The 14717-nt window shown below is 41.7% G+C and overlaps 1 protein-coding gene across 1 annotated transcript in view; it reads left to right on the plus strand.

Annotated features, from left to right (window-relative positions):
* Positions 1-1200: 1200 nt before the first annotated feature.
* wnt9a (wingless-type MMTV integration site family, member 9A) overlaps positions 1201-14717 on the plus strand; it is an 18771-nt gene continuing 5254 nt past the window's right edge. The window contains 1 exon segment of the mRNA XM_069692215.1: positions 1201-1406. Within this exon segment, the coding sequence (XP_069548316.1) occupies positions 1201-1406 (206 nt within the window).

Raw genomic sequence — 14717 nt, forward strand, 5'->3', positions numbered from 1 at the left:
CGGATGAACTCACCTCAGCACATTTGATTCCGGAAAACTGATTGCGTCTTGCAAAAAGGCAAGACCAGACTGATATTTAACTTCGACAAATAATCTGTAGTCAAATTGTACCAAACAGGAAGCCCCCTCTGCAGCATATGATGAAACAAAATCAACACAGTCATGACAACATCTGGGCATATATGAATGAACTAGTTTCAAATACAGACTCAAGAATCAGACTCACAGGTAGTTTGGACAATAAACATCTCCATTGAGGGTGGTAGGGGTGATTAAAAGTAATAAATAACAATACTAGAATCTATAAACTACTCCATTACAAGTAGACATTCTGCATTTCAAATGTGTTTGAGTAAAATGCAACTTGTAAAGTATCAAAAGTCCCTGTTAATGCATTGACGCGTTAATCTGCTTTTACAGTTGCAAATTTAATGTAGAACAAAATGTGTCATATTTTTTTAAGCCCATTATGTTTTCTGTGTACATTTTGATCTACTTTAATAAACAAGTTGTAACTTCATATCAAATATGTCAAAACTTAAAAAAGATTTTAGGTTCATTCTTGACTTCTCAAACATGAGGTGCACTTGTGGTGAAACTGCTCCAGTGGCTGTTCTGGGGCTTTCAGTCATATCACATGATCTTCCTCAGTAGACAGAGTTGCCCTTGTGGTGAGACTGTTTTGACAAATGTCAACTGTTTTTAAAGGCAATATTTAAGTATGTTTCGGACAACACTTCTGCAAACATGTGCAGTTACTTTTCAAGGGTATATCTAAGTAAACTGTTTAAAATGCAGAATTCATAAGAAAAGTTTGGACTTCTATTATTAGTATTACAGCATGTGGACTGGTATTGCTGCATTGTGCTGCTCCTGCTGAAGTAAACCAATCCAGGGTTTGCCATTCTGAAAATAAGCTGTCACTGGCTGAAGGTATTCTACCATACAGTGCAGTCCAGCTCAGACTGACCTCAGTCTACACAAACACTCACTGTATAGTGCTTAAAACGCCCACAGCGGAGAAACTGTCACACCAATCATAAATTAAGACACACTGAGATGAATAATGTGAAACCTGAGAGGGAATTGTGAATCAGTTGTCAGTATGTATTGCGTTGCTGCGCTCTCTCTCTCTCTCTTTCTCTCTCTCTTCTCTCTCTCTCTCTCTCTCTCTCTCTCTCTCTCTCTCTCTCTCTGCTGATGGGAGGAGCGCAGCGCAGCTCCTCTCTGTATAAGAAGTGTTGAACTTCCAACGAGGGATTTCACACAGCTACTCAGGAGAAACGAAATGATCTGCCCTGGAGCCGCAGCAAAATGCTGGATGGACACCTACTCCTGGGATGGTTATCGATCACAGTTATAGTGTATCTTCTCAACTTGCCCGGACCCACTGCAGCATATTTCGGGTAAGCACTGACAGACGCACTGTTATTACCCATCATGCTGCTTTCATTGATTTGATTGGTTCTGAATTACAAAGCAGGTATCGACTTTTTTTTTTTTTTTTTTTTTTTTTACTCTCAACTCCCTGAAAACTAACTTGAAGTCAGTTTAGAAAGTGTGCAGCAAATTAGAAAGTCAGTCATTTTGATTCATTTTATGATGGATTGCATGGATATCTGCGGGTCAGCGGGGTGTCACTTGGAGGCCTCACAGCTGGTGTCTGCAGCAGGTTGTCGGTGCAGGAATTTTACCTCACTGAAGCTGCTCACACTTAAAAAAAAAAATCTAACTTTGAAGGCCACTAAACCGTAGCCCATCAACGCATCTATTATAGGTAGATGTACGCAGCCTCGGAGTAATGTTGGCCGAGGAGAGTTCTCCCCATTCTTTCCCTGACAAATGAGCCAGCGCCCACTGTAAAGTTACCCCCGGCGTGTTTGAATGGCAGGTAGCGGTCCGGCTGATTATTTTGCTGAAACACTTGTAAAAATCATATCCTCACTCGACTCTGGAAGCAGCCGCGGAGCGAAAGGTGAGTGTATATATGCCTCAGACTCAACAGCTGGTAACAATAAAGCAATCTGACTGACTGAACTGGTGGCCGAAACGTCTGCTCAGCTTGCACAGAAAATTCCCCCTTCCAGCATAAACATCACACAACTCTGGCTGTTTTTTTTTTTTCTTTCTTTCTGCTGCTCCCATCAAAATTTTAAAAACACTTGAAGCACGTGTAGGGAAATTAACGTGAAAAAAAAAACCGTCATAAATCATGTCATCCACACTATAACGTTTAATTTAGAAAGAGCACAAGCGTGTATATTTCAAAGTAAGTCATTCCCAGGGAACGCCTTTGGATTTTTAGGTGTAGCCCACTATGACCTCCACTTTAGACTGGCTACTATTGCTACAACTTGTCTTGCTTACATGAACTGCACTCTCAGCTTTCTTCTGTCTTAGTTACAGAGGAACATTTACAGTGCTGGGGAGCCAAGGTCATTCAAATGAGGTCAGCGTGTCAGGTGGGGCAGCAGCCATGTTTCACCTGGAACTGAAAAAGGGGACGTCTAGTCAAAATATACCTGTCAGAGTGGCATCTCGCGCAAAACACAAGCGAGATCCTGGTGCTTTTCTGTGGTATCCGCAAATATCCCTGTTGATGGGTGTTGTTAGTGCTCCGTCCTGGCTGCACAGGGTGCAGACACACACGGAGACAAATGGTTGTAGACTGCAGAGTGATGACACTTGAAGCCTTTCCAACAGAGTCAAATTTATGGTATGGGTGTTGTGCAGGATCCAGGAGTGTTAGGCGATCTGGGAACTGTTGTGAACCTGCAAGAGAGCACAAGAAATGTCCCCTAGGGGCCCCGTTGGACTGGTATGTTAAATCTGTCGACCTGTTGAAGTGGGTTTTGCCTTCTCCTGGAGGCATAGGTTATCCTGAATAATGTAAGTTGGTGTAAAGTGTCACGGAAAAAAACTTTACGAGGACGTCAGTCTGGGAAGCACTAGAGCGCACCGTAAACATCAAACCTGGCTTGTTGTAGTTTACAACCAGTTTTGCAGATCTCTGGTTGAATGTTGTTCTCTTGGGTGTTGCACCAAAGTGTTGGCACTCATCTTTGGAAACTGGGTGATGCAAACATGCTGTGTGGCACCTGTAATAGGTCTGTATGATGGAAATAGCTAAGCCCCTGTGAGTAACGCGTCATCATCTGTAATGCTCGTGCACGTATCAAGTCCCTTCTCCGTCTCTGACTCGGTCTTTGGTTTCAATTCACTTCTAAAATTGCATTAGAAGGACAAATGTAACCCCGCTCTCCGTTTCTGTCCCCCTTCCTGTTGCACCATCGCCCTTGGCAGGCAGCGTGTATTAAGGCTGACATCAGCCTTAATGCTCCTAATGTTAATGCATATTTACTTATTCAGTTAGCACTTGTTTTCAATTCCCTCTGTCGGCCTGTTCTCTATCTGTGGCCTGTGTAGTGCAGAGAGACATGTGGTATTACGATACTCCAGATTTATTATTCCGCGGCCCAGTGAGAAGGGGAATATGAATGAGTGTCAGTGAATGATTTAGCCTTGCAGCCGAGGAACATGAAACACACTGAAAGAGCCTGCACAGGTGACACAGACACAGAATGTGCCTGCCCCGTGGCCAGCTTCCCAGAAACTCGACACCGGTGACGCTTCAGCTCGGTCTTGCTCGGCTCTGACTGGGGGGACACACTCGCACAAACCTGTTCAAATAAATATTCCATGAGCACGAGGCATCCTAGGGCCTCCTGGGTACTGATTTACTCAAAATAGAGGGTCAATGTTGCATACCCAATTTCCAGAGTGCGGTGGAGCGTAAGTGTAACATAAACACAATCTCTCCTGCCCATAGTCTGCTCAGCCGAGGGTGGGGTGGGATTCCTGGCGTAGTCAAGCACCCGCTTAAATTGTCATCCTTTGCCACAAGAATGTGAACACTCATTTTCTCTCCTTTAGCCTGTTGTGGCAGGTGCTGGTTCTGCTAAATCCGTTATCATCAGAGTCGGAATCGGAGATGCTCACCAAACCTTTTCTTAACTTCAGGTTGCAGCACTTGGTGAGATAATGTGTAGACCGTCGTCGAAGGAAGTGGCATCATGGCTCAGATGGCTCGCCGAGATAAGCTTTCTTGGTTTAAATTTGAGTTTTGGTAGAAGGCATGTCATACTGTGGTCTCGTAAAGTGCGCTGAATGTGAGTCCTCACACTGAATCAAGGGTTTGTTTTTATTTAGTTCATGTGCGACACATACAGGAAAGCTGCCCGCAGTCATGCAACCGGTATTTACTGATCACCGAGGCACCGCAGCATCCAGAAGAAGCAAATACAGTGGTTGCTATCTAATAGCTTTGATATTCTTAAAGTTTCTCTCATCGGTTTGTGTTTGAAGTAGAGCCGATACCCTCTCAGATGGTATTATTGTTTTCAGCGCTCCATTAGGTGAGGCAGTATGCCAAAAACAACAGGATAACGACTGGGATGAGTGTATATTTATTGAGGAGTGATTTTTTTTTTTTTTTTCTTCAGTATGCACTTGTAAAAGGATTTCATCACTTTGCTGAGTTGGTTCCTGCTGTGTATCAAACAGAAGTGTGTTTCAAAGGAGCCTCATTTCTTTAGCAAAGCACAAACGTGTTATAATTTGTTTTTTAAGCAGTTCCATGAAGCCATTTCCTTTGGTTCCCTCCTCTTTCTCCCCTCCTGTCTTCTGGCTCGGCTGCCTTATGTGCATGCCGGCATCCCTGCAGTGGTTTGTGGGGAGCTGCTGGGTGATTACCACTCATTAGAAGGAGCAGAGTTAGTGTGGGCTCAGGCTGGCGTTGCCTGGCAGACAGTGGTGGCAGGCGTCTCATTACCAGGCCTTAAGGACTGATTAGCTCTGACGTGCAGCAGGGCGGGGAGCACCGTTGATAGAGGGATTTCCCAACTTCATAGGATATCCTGTGGCTACGGCCACACCTCAAAGGGTATCACTTTGGCATGAGCCAAGAAGATAGGTTTCTCTCAGCACTGGCGCTGTGACAGTGTGGTCTGGTGAGATCACGCAAACCTGGAGGCTTAGATAACTGACCGCACAGCCTCTTAAAAGAGGGAGCTTTGTTTTCTTTATATTTCTGTTTGATACATCCAGATTTGAGCTAAGCTGTGCTCTGCTTCTGAGTCCTCTGCTCGTTTGACGTCTGTCTGGAGAGTCCTGCTATGCCCGTGGATGCCACACGGTGGTGCAGCATCTTCTGAGAGTGCAGGATGGTCCTCAATCAGCACTTTGTAATTTTCTTGTGAAGAAAAATGGGAAATTAAATGTGAAAGCATTAAATGTGAAGGCTGACAAGTGTGCAAAAATAGGTTTGGCTAAATTATGCTTAGCTGTGATCAGCCTGCATGGTATAATTTACAGAGCACAGATTCCGACATCTTTAAACTGGATGATGCACAGCTTTGCGTGTTGATTTTGCAGGATGAATCATTGAAAACTAGAGAAGTTAGTACACACCTTTGTTAAGAAGGTTTCAGTGGTCTCTGCAGTGGTGTGTTATGGGGCTCATACTGTACAATAACATGGTTGTTCTGGATATTTTTGAAGATTACATGGTCTGGTGAGGCTTTTAAAATGTGTTTGGCACGCTCACATCCTACGGATGCACAGTTCTGGTATCATCAGCGTGCCGAAGAGACCGCAGCCAAGACATGTTTGATTATAAAACGAAGCTTGCTCCAGCTCAGCTCCACCAGTCAGCTGTGCACTTCATTGGTGGATAGTTAGAAGATATGGGGAGGAAACTCCCATCGAAGGAAACTCTTGTTGGTCAAACACTTGATGATCTTTGCAGATGGAGCTGGAGACATGGGCAATTTGCAAAACAGGGAAACTAATATAGACTCGAGATACTTTTAGTGGTCGGACATTGATGAGATGATGCTAGTTAGCGCGACCGCTATGTCCTGTGTTTTCCATCCTTGACCACAGGCGTGTTTTCTCTGCCTGGTCTGTGGGGATAGAAGAGATTGACAAAACACTCACTTAAGGTTTGGTCTTCTAGAGAATTTCTCTGCATTTCTTGTGTTTAACTCGAGGCGATTTTTACAAATGCAGGGATTTATTTTAGAATTAAAAAGCCAACATGATATCTTTTTAATCTCATCCACCTGTTTGCAGCGACTGTGAATTTCATCAAGGAAGAGAGAAAGTTAACCACCTTTTCAGAACTGCAGACTTAGACTCAGCTCTTTATCTGGACGATCATCTTGCATAAACAGTCCAATAGACGCTTGACCTGACGTGTTCTCAGACACTCGTACAGATGTGTGTATTTCCCAAATGGGTGTTATTATACATGCCAAGGTTTGCCCCAAAAGGCTTATTTATCCATAAAGCCCAAGCATTAGTTTGAGAATGGCCATAGTCTGACATCGACTGACACGAATGGGCCGAGGCCCGGCAGACGATCTGCGATTAAGCCTGGGGGAGTTTTTGTATCACTTGGCAAAATGGCCCAATTGCACGACTTTCAACAGGTTACTGCTGCTTTAATCATCAGGCAGTTGTCAAGACTTCAACTTTTTCACTCCGGGCAATATTATGAGCTGTGTGTACATGCACAAAAACACTAGAAAAATGCTAATGGGAAATATTTGCCGGGTGAGGTGAATCAACAACATGTTTTGTTTTTAACTTTGGAAATCACTGTCACAAAAGGTGTTTGAGATTTAATATTTCAGAGAAGATAAAAAGGGAAAATGTGGGATTTTGAGGCTTCTGTTGGCCTTTTTGGAAAAAAAATAACAAATCTTTTCGTGTAGTAAGAGTAAATAAATCCTAACACTCTGAAGTTAGTAGGGTATGAGTGACACAAGAAAACAGCTTGGATTTTGTTTGGGATTTTGTGGTTTGACTTTGCATACTCAGTTTATTCAGGGATATTGTTTTTGCTAAGTGTAAAAGAAGCGAACAAACCTGACATTTCCCGTCTCTGCACCCGTTTTAGATATCTGCTTTGGTGAACTGCTTTGAGTTTATAGTCAAACTGTCTCATTCCCTACCAAGTAACCGCAGTCTGGCTCTTGTGTCGGCATGTGTGAATTGGTGAGAGCCGAGTACAGTATGTGTGCCTGAACGTGTTTGGTGTGACGGTGCGCTGGTACAGGGCTGCTCTGTGCCATGGCGTGGGCTAGAACAGGGGAGTCATGCGGACAGTGCTGTGCGCCCAATCTGTGCCAGTCACACAGTGACTATAACTGAGCTGCTGACCTTAGAAGCCTTGAGTTCTCACATAGCAGTTAAACCTCTTATCATGCCCCACACTCCCATTCCCAAACCCAGGTCCTGCAGTCCCGCTGCTCAGCTACCAGTGCTTGGCTGTGGATTAAAAAATCAGGCTGAACAGAAAAATTCTACCCTTTTTTCTTTTCTTTTTTATTTTATGATTTGAAAAAGAAACACATTTTAATGTGGAAAAACTGTGAGAATAGATTGACTGACGCAACATGTCAGTCACATTTAAAATATCAAGAGAGTACATATACAGGACACGATCAGTCAATTAGTGGGAGTAGTCCGACATGCCCTTTGTGGGTTGTAAATGACCAGAAGGGACAGCAGATGACATAACATTGGGTCATATCCTGTTAAGTCATACAAGATAGCAGACTTTCCCCCCACTTGCATTGTGAATAGCAGTGCTTATAGACGTTGCATGACATTCCCACTGCGCGGAAAGGCTCATTACTCAACTATTAATGACTTGCTAAGTCCCAGGCCAGTACCACTTTGTTTTCAAAGTCGTTTTGTCATGTTACTGTACTGTGTCAGTCACAGCTTGTTAGGAGTAATCACAACACCCAGTGCTTTCAACCAGGGACTAATCTTATCTTAGCCTCAAACATAATCGTTTACTCTTTCCCCTATTTTTGGTTTTAATGATTCGGGGAATGAACAGTATCACTATGGAGAAAAATGTTCAGCGCGAGATTTCTTCTCTCCTCAGAGGTGGACGATAGCCTGGACACTCCCCGAACCAGAGAGTCATTGGACACTGATTCATGGTTTCTTCAATTATTCAAGCCTAAGCTTTGGAGCACATTGTCAGCCATGGTTAGAGTGGGCCAGAGGGAAAACACCACACACGCTCACATTCCTACTACCTCTGGCATGGCCAGGGCTGTGATACACCAGATGGGACTTGGGCAGGGTGGTCTGAAGTTCATCCAACATTTCTGAGAAAAACACACAATTCCCCCCCACAAGGGTCATTTTTAAATGCTGTGACGGCAGGAGGGAAAAGTGAAAGGGAGAGAAAAGGAGATCACAACTGGTGACTTTAATTTCCAACAAAACCTCCGTGTTTAATTTAAATCAATAATACATGTTTTACCATACACAGATAAATCTTAGGTGAGCGTGGTTAGTTTCTCGAACTGTTCCAGGACACATGTTCGTGTCTGTCATTGTCTCGTGTAGGTTAAGTTCGCAGACGGCGGTGGTTTTGTCTAGAGGAGGCTTTGTTTTGGACCAACAGCTGGACCAAATGATTGACATTCGTTTAGAGTAATTGACCAGTGGGAATAGGGGAAGTTCGGAGGAGAGGAGAAAAAAAAAAAGGGGGTGGGGGGGTGGGGGGAGGGATTAGTTGTGATCTAGGAGACACCAGACCACACAACCTGCAAGTTCAGGCTGATGGAGAAATTGTGGCTTTTTTGGGGGGGGGGGGGGGGGGTTCTGCCTGGGCGCGTTCAGCCACGACTGACTCTCGTAGGTGTTGACTTAAGGTTGTAAGTGCCCACATGCATGTGCGCACGCATGCATGCACATGCACGTGTGTTTGGTAACTGCATACACCAATGTGCACTCATCTTGTGTGGTGGATAAAAAGATGCTGGCTGAAAACAAAAACAAATATTTTTGCATTAACTTGTTGTGGTGGTTTCAGGTTTTTGTTGTGATCTTATTCAACAGGTGGTTTTGTTATCTCTAGGGGAGATTACGCATTAGTTTGTCAATCTGTTATATCACTTGTTCATGAATATCTCCTGCAGAAGTTGCATATTCAAACAGAAATCTGAGTATTAAGTGAAGAAGACATTGATGTAGAGCTGCAGCTGTATGATTTTTTTTTAATTTATTTTTTTTAACGATTTTAGGCTCAGCAATATGAATTTAAAACAAATCCGATCATGATGTATCACGCAATATTATTTTTTTAACATAAAAAATATTTTTGTTTGGGCTCTAGCTATGACTCAATTCCAAAATCCAATCACGCTGGTTTCATATTAATATAAAACGGAGAAAAGCGAGACATAATTGATCGAATTTTAACAACCAGAGAATGTTTATTTGCTTGCTAATGGACCTAAGTGAGTATTTGATCAATTGTCTGTCTGTAAAGTTTTCAGCTTTGACTGCTCCAGCCTCTTGAGATTAATGTATACACAGACACTGAGCTGCCTTTGTTTACATATGGTTGTGTGAGTGTATGAATAGCACCAGTGGTTACAAAACTGTGTGTTTGTAGTTTATTCTTGGAGGAAACGCTTTGTGTCGGCCAAAAAAGTTAAAGTGATGTTTTCTCCTATGAAAGAGTTAAAGTATTATTACACTTTCTCTACTATTTACATACCCAGCTAATGAAGAATGAGCAGAATTAGCAGCTGAGGGTCACTTCCAGGACGGTAATGTAAAGCCACAGAGGGAGTGATGATGGCGAAGTTTAGAGCCGGTCAATGATTTCCTCGGGGGATCGACGCCGAGGCTCTACCGCGTGAAATGAGCCGTTTTCACTGAACCCGCTGCATTGGAAAATGTATATAAAGTAAATGTCACGGGCAATGGGAGGTGCTGACAGGTAGAGAGAAAGGACTAAACAAACTCCGGGGTTACTAAGTGAAAGACAGCGGAGGAGGTGCAGCGTGAGAGTAGGTCAGTGATGTCTGCGAAGAGTGTGTACAGGCAAGTGTGTGGGAGTGGAAAAAGCAAAGCTGAGCAAACATCAGCAAGAATCCCACCTTGCATAGGATAATAATGAGTTTTATATGTTGGTGTTATATTCCATGTGTAATTGGTGTTGCTGTGCCAACACCTCAAACAACACCTCAAACAAAAACACCTACAGAAAATGGTCCATGATGTGAAAACACATGTTCTTGCGCTCTAATTCAGTGATGAAGTAGATACTGTGGAGATGCATGCGCTTCACTTTCAATCATCCTTTTATGATAATCAACTGTATTCTACATTTAGTACCACTTTACAAGAACGCACCTGTTATAAAGTTTCTAAGTTGTAACTAGTGGCCTTGTTAATGTAAACAAATCATTTATTAATGCTTTATAAGTCAGATTTCTTAATAGAAAGTGTTTACAATTGATGAATCCACAATTTTTTTAAAGCACAGGCACCCAAAATTACTGTTTCCATTTTCTAAAATCAAAAAAAGGTGCAATTTGTCTTTATTTCGTTCACGTTTGAACTTGAACGCTCTTCCTGTGATTGGTTGCTACATTGCAGGACGGTTTGGGTAAAGGTTAGGAATAGGGTCAGGGACTAGTTTACTGACAATCAATCCCAGCAGTGCACACTTTACAACCAATCACAGCAACAGAGTTCAGAACGTATGTCCCTCTGGCTGATGCAATTCGGCACCAACCCAAATACAAGCACTGGTAATTGCGATGGAGACTTCTTTTCTTGTTTTCTGACATTTTACAAAGCAAGCACTTTATCAATTATAAGAGAAAATTGTTATCAGATTCTGTGCTAATGAAAATAATAAGAGGCAGCACTAACATGTCCATTCATTTATTTTTATTTATTACTTATTCTGAATGAGTTTAAAAAAAAACAAGATTTTAGCCCAGGTTCTTTTTCTTAATCCTGTTGGCCACACAGTTTAATCAGTAAAAAGTTAGTAAAATAAGAAGATCCTATATTTTATGGTATCATTGAGCTTCACTGAGTTGTCAGAGACAACATTTGTTTTCGCATCCTTCCGTATAAAAGTTGTCTTTGTTGACACTGATGATCTCCACTTGCTCGAAGATTTAAAGTTCACATTTGTCATGATTTTTGTGATTCAAGAACTGAACTATTTTCCAATTCTTTTATTCCTCCTGTGTGAGTTGAATGAGTTCATTCTTCAGTAAACAGCAGTGATATTTTTTTGCAGATCACCATATTGGAATGTGTGACCCTGTGTGGTGTGACAGCAGGGGTCACAGTCCTTCATCCAGGGAAAATATTATCTTAAATTTCCAGCAAATTTGACTTTGATTAACATAAAGCCATCACCTCTACTCTTTTAAATATTAAAAAGTTAATCTATTTTTAAATAGTAGTTTTTGTAAAGGCAAAAGAAATCAAAGCAGTGTACATCTGTGTTACTATTTGACTATTTTCTGGTTGGCCGCAGAGTGGAAACATCGCTTGAGAGCGAGCCCTGGCCAGTAGCTTCTTCTCTGGAGATGGGAAGAAGTATTTCTCTGCTCTCAAGCCTCTCTCTCCTCCACACTTTGCCCTCAGGCTGTCTTTGTAACGAGCTAGAAATATGCCTTTGTGTTAAAAAAAAAAAAAAAAAAAAAAAAAAAAAAAGCCAGAGTCAGTAGCGCTGAGATCAGTGTCATGTCATCTTTGGCCTCCCTCCAGCTCCTCTCAAACCATCTTTTTGTCTCAGACAAACAGACGTCACACAGACAGTTGAGGCCTGTCACTTTAATGGGCTCTTGTTTTGCCAGGCATGTGGGCTTGAAAATTTGATGCTGATACGTGTTGCTATGCATGTCTTCCTGAGGAATGTGCACGTCATGTCGGTGGTATTAGTAAATTAATACCACCATTTGTCAGTGGGATATCTGTTCAAAGCTATACATAGCTCAAACACGAATTAAATATGTGTCTGATAATTTACAGACATATACAGGAGTAAACTACTCATGTAGTGTGGAATTGTTTTTATTTTTCCTTATTGGTATTTCAAATGGTCTTAGGCAGGTACTCCACGCGGCACCATCATTAAATCCCTGACTGCTTGCTTGTCATAAAAATGTTGTGGAACGGTTGTCAGTCACAAGTAACATACCGGGTCAGCTCGAATTGTTTGTTTTGGGACTTTGAGTGTTTTTCCTTGGTGTTGTTATCAGAGAGTATTTTAACAAAGCATGAATCAATCAAGAGGAAAATGTCAGTGCTTTGCTCTGTACGCCTCAAACCATACATTATTTTTTTCATTTTCAAAGTGTGTTGGGAGAGCGATCCTTGTCAAGACACAGCTTGCCAGGTTTCCATTTGAAATTCATAGCTGTCAGACAAGTTAAGAAAAGGCAAACACACGTTGTAAAAAGGAAACCATTCCACCCAATCTGAAAGCAAATCCTGATGACTCCTTTTTGATTTGACGGCTCAGATTGTCAAACCAGGCTGTGAATGCATTGTAAAGAAAAGTATCATATAGCATCTGTGAACTATTAAGTCCACTGGTATGAAGCTAAGGACTCGAGGGGAAACATTTCAGTCAGTTATTGGACTTAATAAAACAAATCTCTCGCTGAGGAACTCCTGTGACCTTCTGTTAGAGACTGACGTGAATATAAGTGGTGACGGAAGCTTCTCTGAAAGAAAGTAATGAAGTCTAAAATGTTGGTAATGTGCGTCACCGAACAACACTTCAGGTACCTCAACTAACCTGGTGTGAACATCCAGCCGGTGCTATTGTAGAATCATTTTTTAACACTGCATCACTGTATTAAAGGTCAAGTTTTGTATAGATTTAGATTCCTATTTTTTCTTTGAATATAAAGTAGGTTTAGGTCCTTGATAAATACTATGAAAGTGTCAAGATGCTCAGTCCACGGACAAATGAACACAGCCTGAGTTCAGCAACTGTGCTGTTTGGACTGCTGTCATTTTGTGACATCACAAACTCACACTCCTGTCATATGTCCACCCTCGGCACGACGACTGTCCAACATTTTATCAGAGAGCAGAGCTGCAAGACGAAAGAAAACAATTGATTGGCCCGTGTCACTCAGAAAAGAGTCGACCAATCAGAAGAGAAGGTCATTGATATGAAGAGAGGGATATTCATACCTTAAAGACACGGACACAAAACACCTTAAGATGAAGAGCTTAAGACAGATGTAAATCTATATTCAGATGATTTTTGGTGCTAAAAACCACAAAACTATCTTCTTATGGATATCAAGACTGCAAATATAACATAGGAAAAGTGTAAAATATGGCACCTTTAAATTGCATAACAGGATTTTTAGTTGCTGTGGCTACTCTTCATATTCAAATTGCACTTCTTTTAATTTGTTTGGGTGTGTGTAGATATGTTACAAGAAGTCATGATTGTTGATTTAATAAGCATAATATTTTGTCTTAATTTTTAATGACAAGAAAATGGTTGTAGAAGCTGATATCTAAAATATAAAAAGTTTTAAATGTTTAAGTATTATTATCAAGTATCAATTAGTATCAAGATCCCTTATTGTCTCTCAAATAACTGCTTTCTCAGACGTTCTGCCTTTAGCCGCCAGGAACGGTGTCCATAAGACATCCAGTGTAAAGCGGCGCTTTAGTCCTCGTTTTAGCTCACTTTTTACAAGGATGGAAACAATTCAGCCTGCAGTGAATGCCAGAAGCAGAACTCTTGCATTTCATTATCGATAAGTGAGGTGTCAGTTCACGCATGCATTTTAAAAGTCCGAAGTCCGGCTGCAAAGGCCTGAAGACTTGTGCCGTTGTGAGTTCTGTAAATCCATTTATTCTTCAGTTTCACTTTAAGGGTGTAAAGGAGGCCAGAAATTACACATAATGAACAACTACAGTGCCAATCCTGTCAGTTGGTGTGACCAAAATGGTCACAGGCTGACAGTCATGTCCCCCGTGTGTGTTTATGAAAGTAATGCTCTGCTTTCCCCATCACAACCTCAGAACGCTGGTCGTAGGTTTTGCCAGCTATGTGGCAGTCCCCGCTTTGTGTGTTTTATATACGCTTCCCTTAAATAAACTGACGAAAGGAGAGCAAGTCTACCACATGTTCTCCATACCATGTTTAGAACTGGAACTTCTGCTTGTTATATTTCAGATGGATCGCAGCTTTAAGATCCTCGATACTGGACTTTTGTTATTGGGATTCTATAATGAGAGTGTAAATCCTGCTGTATGATCATGTTTAAATCTATACAACGTTGCTGTGAGTGACATCCCCCCACAGGATGCAATATAAATATCAAACTAAGCATCTACTGGCTACTGTTTTACATGCATGTGGCATGACTGTCACGTTCACACCATCCCAACGTTTAAAATATGCCCCCATACAAGCTGAATCCTTTGCTACTTTTAATATGCATTACAATCTCAAACTGCAGTGTTAAATCCTGTAGTCAGTGAATGTCTGCTACTGTGACTGGATTACTTTTAAAACAGGGACAAAATAGTGTCAGAAACTTCATAAAAAGACAAGTTTTCCACTTCTGCAGAGAATTTGCTCTGCACTCAGACACGCCTTTGCTGGAGGTTGATCTCAATCTCCAGCAAATGTTGAATTCCCCTGAACATTAACCACTGAACAGCTGAACTCATTTGAACATTAACCAAACTTTTCAGCATTATATGCCCCAGCTGTGCTTCCTGTGCTGTTTATGTAGTATATCTTTGCAACTCTTACTGTTGACCCAAGAATGTCTGCATCCTGTGCTTTATTGGATACTTTATCAAGGCTTCTCTGTGCACCGTTTCAACTG

Source organism: Brachyistius frenatus, unplaced genomic scaffold (genome assembly GCF_029030835.1).
Source record: "Brachyistius frenatus isolate BFR_SWC_R1_liver_20210118 unplaced genomic scaffold, ASM2903083v1 Contig_12, whole genome shotgun sequence".
Lineage (NCBI taxonomy): Eukaryota > Metazoa > Chordata > Actinopteri > Embiotocidae > Brachyistius > Brachyistius frenatus.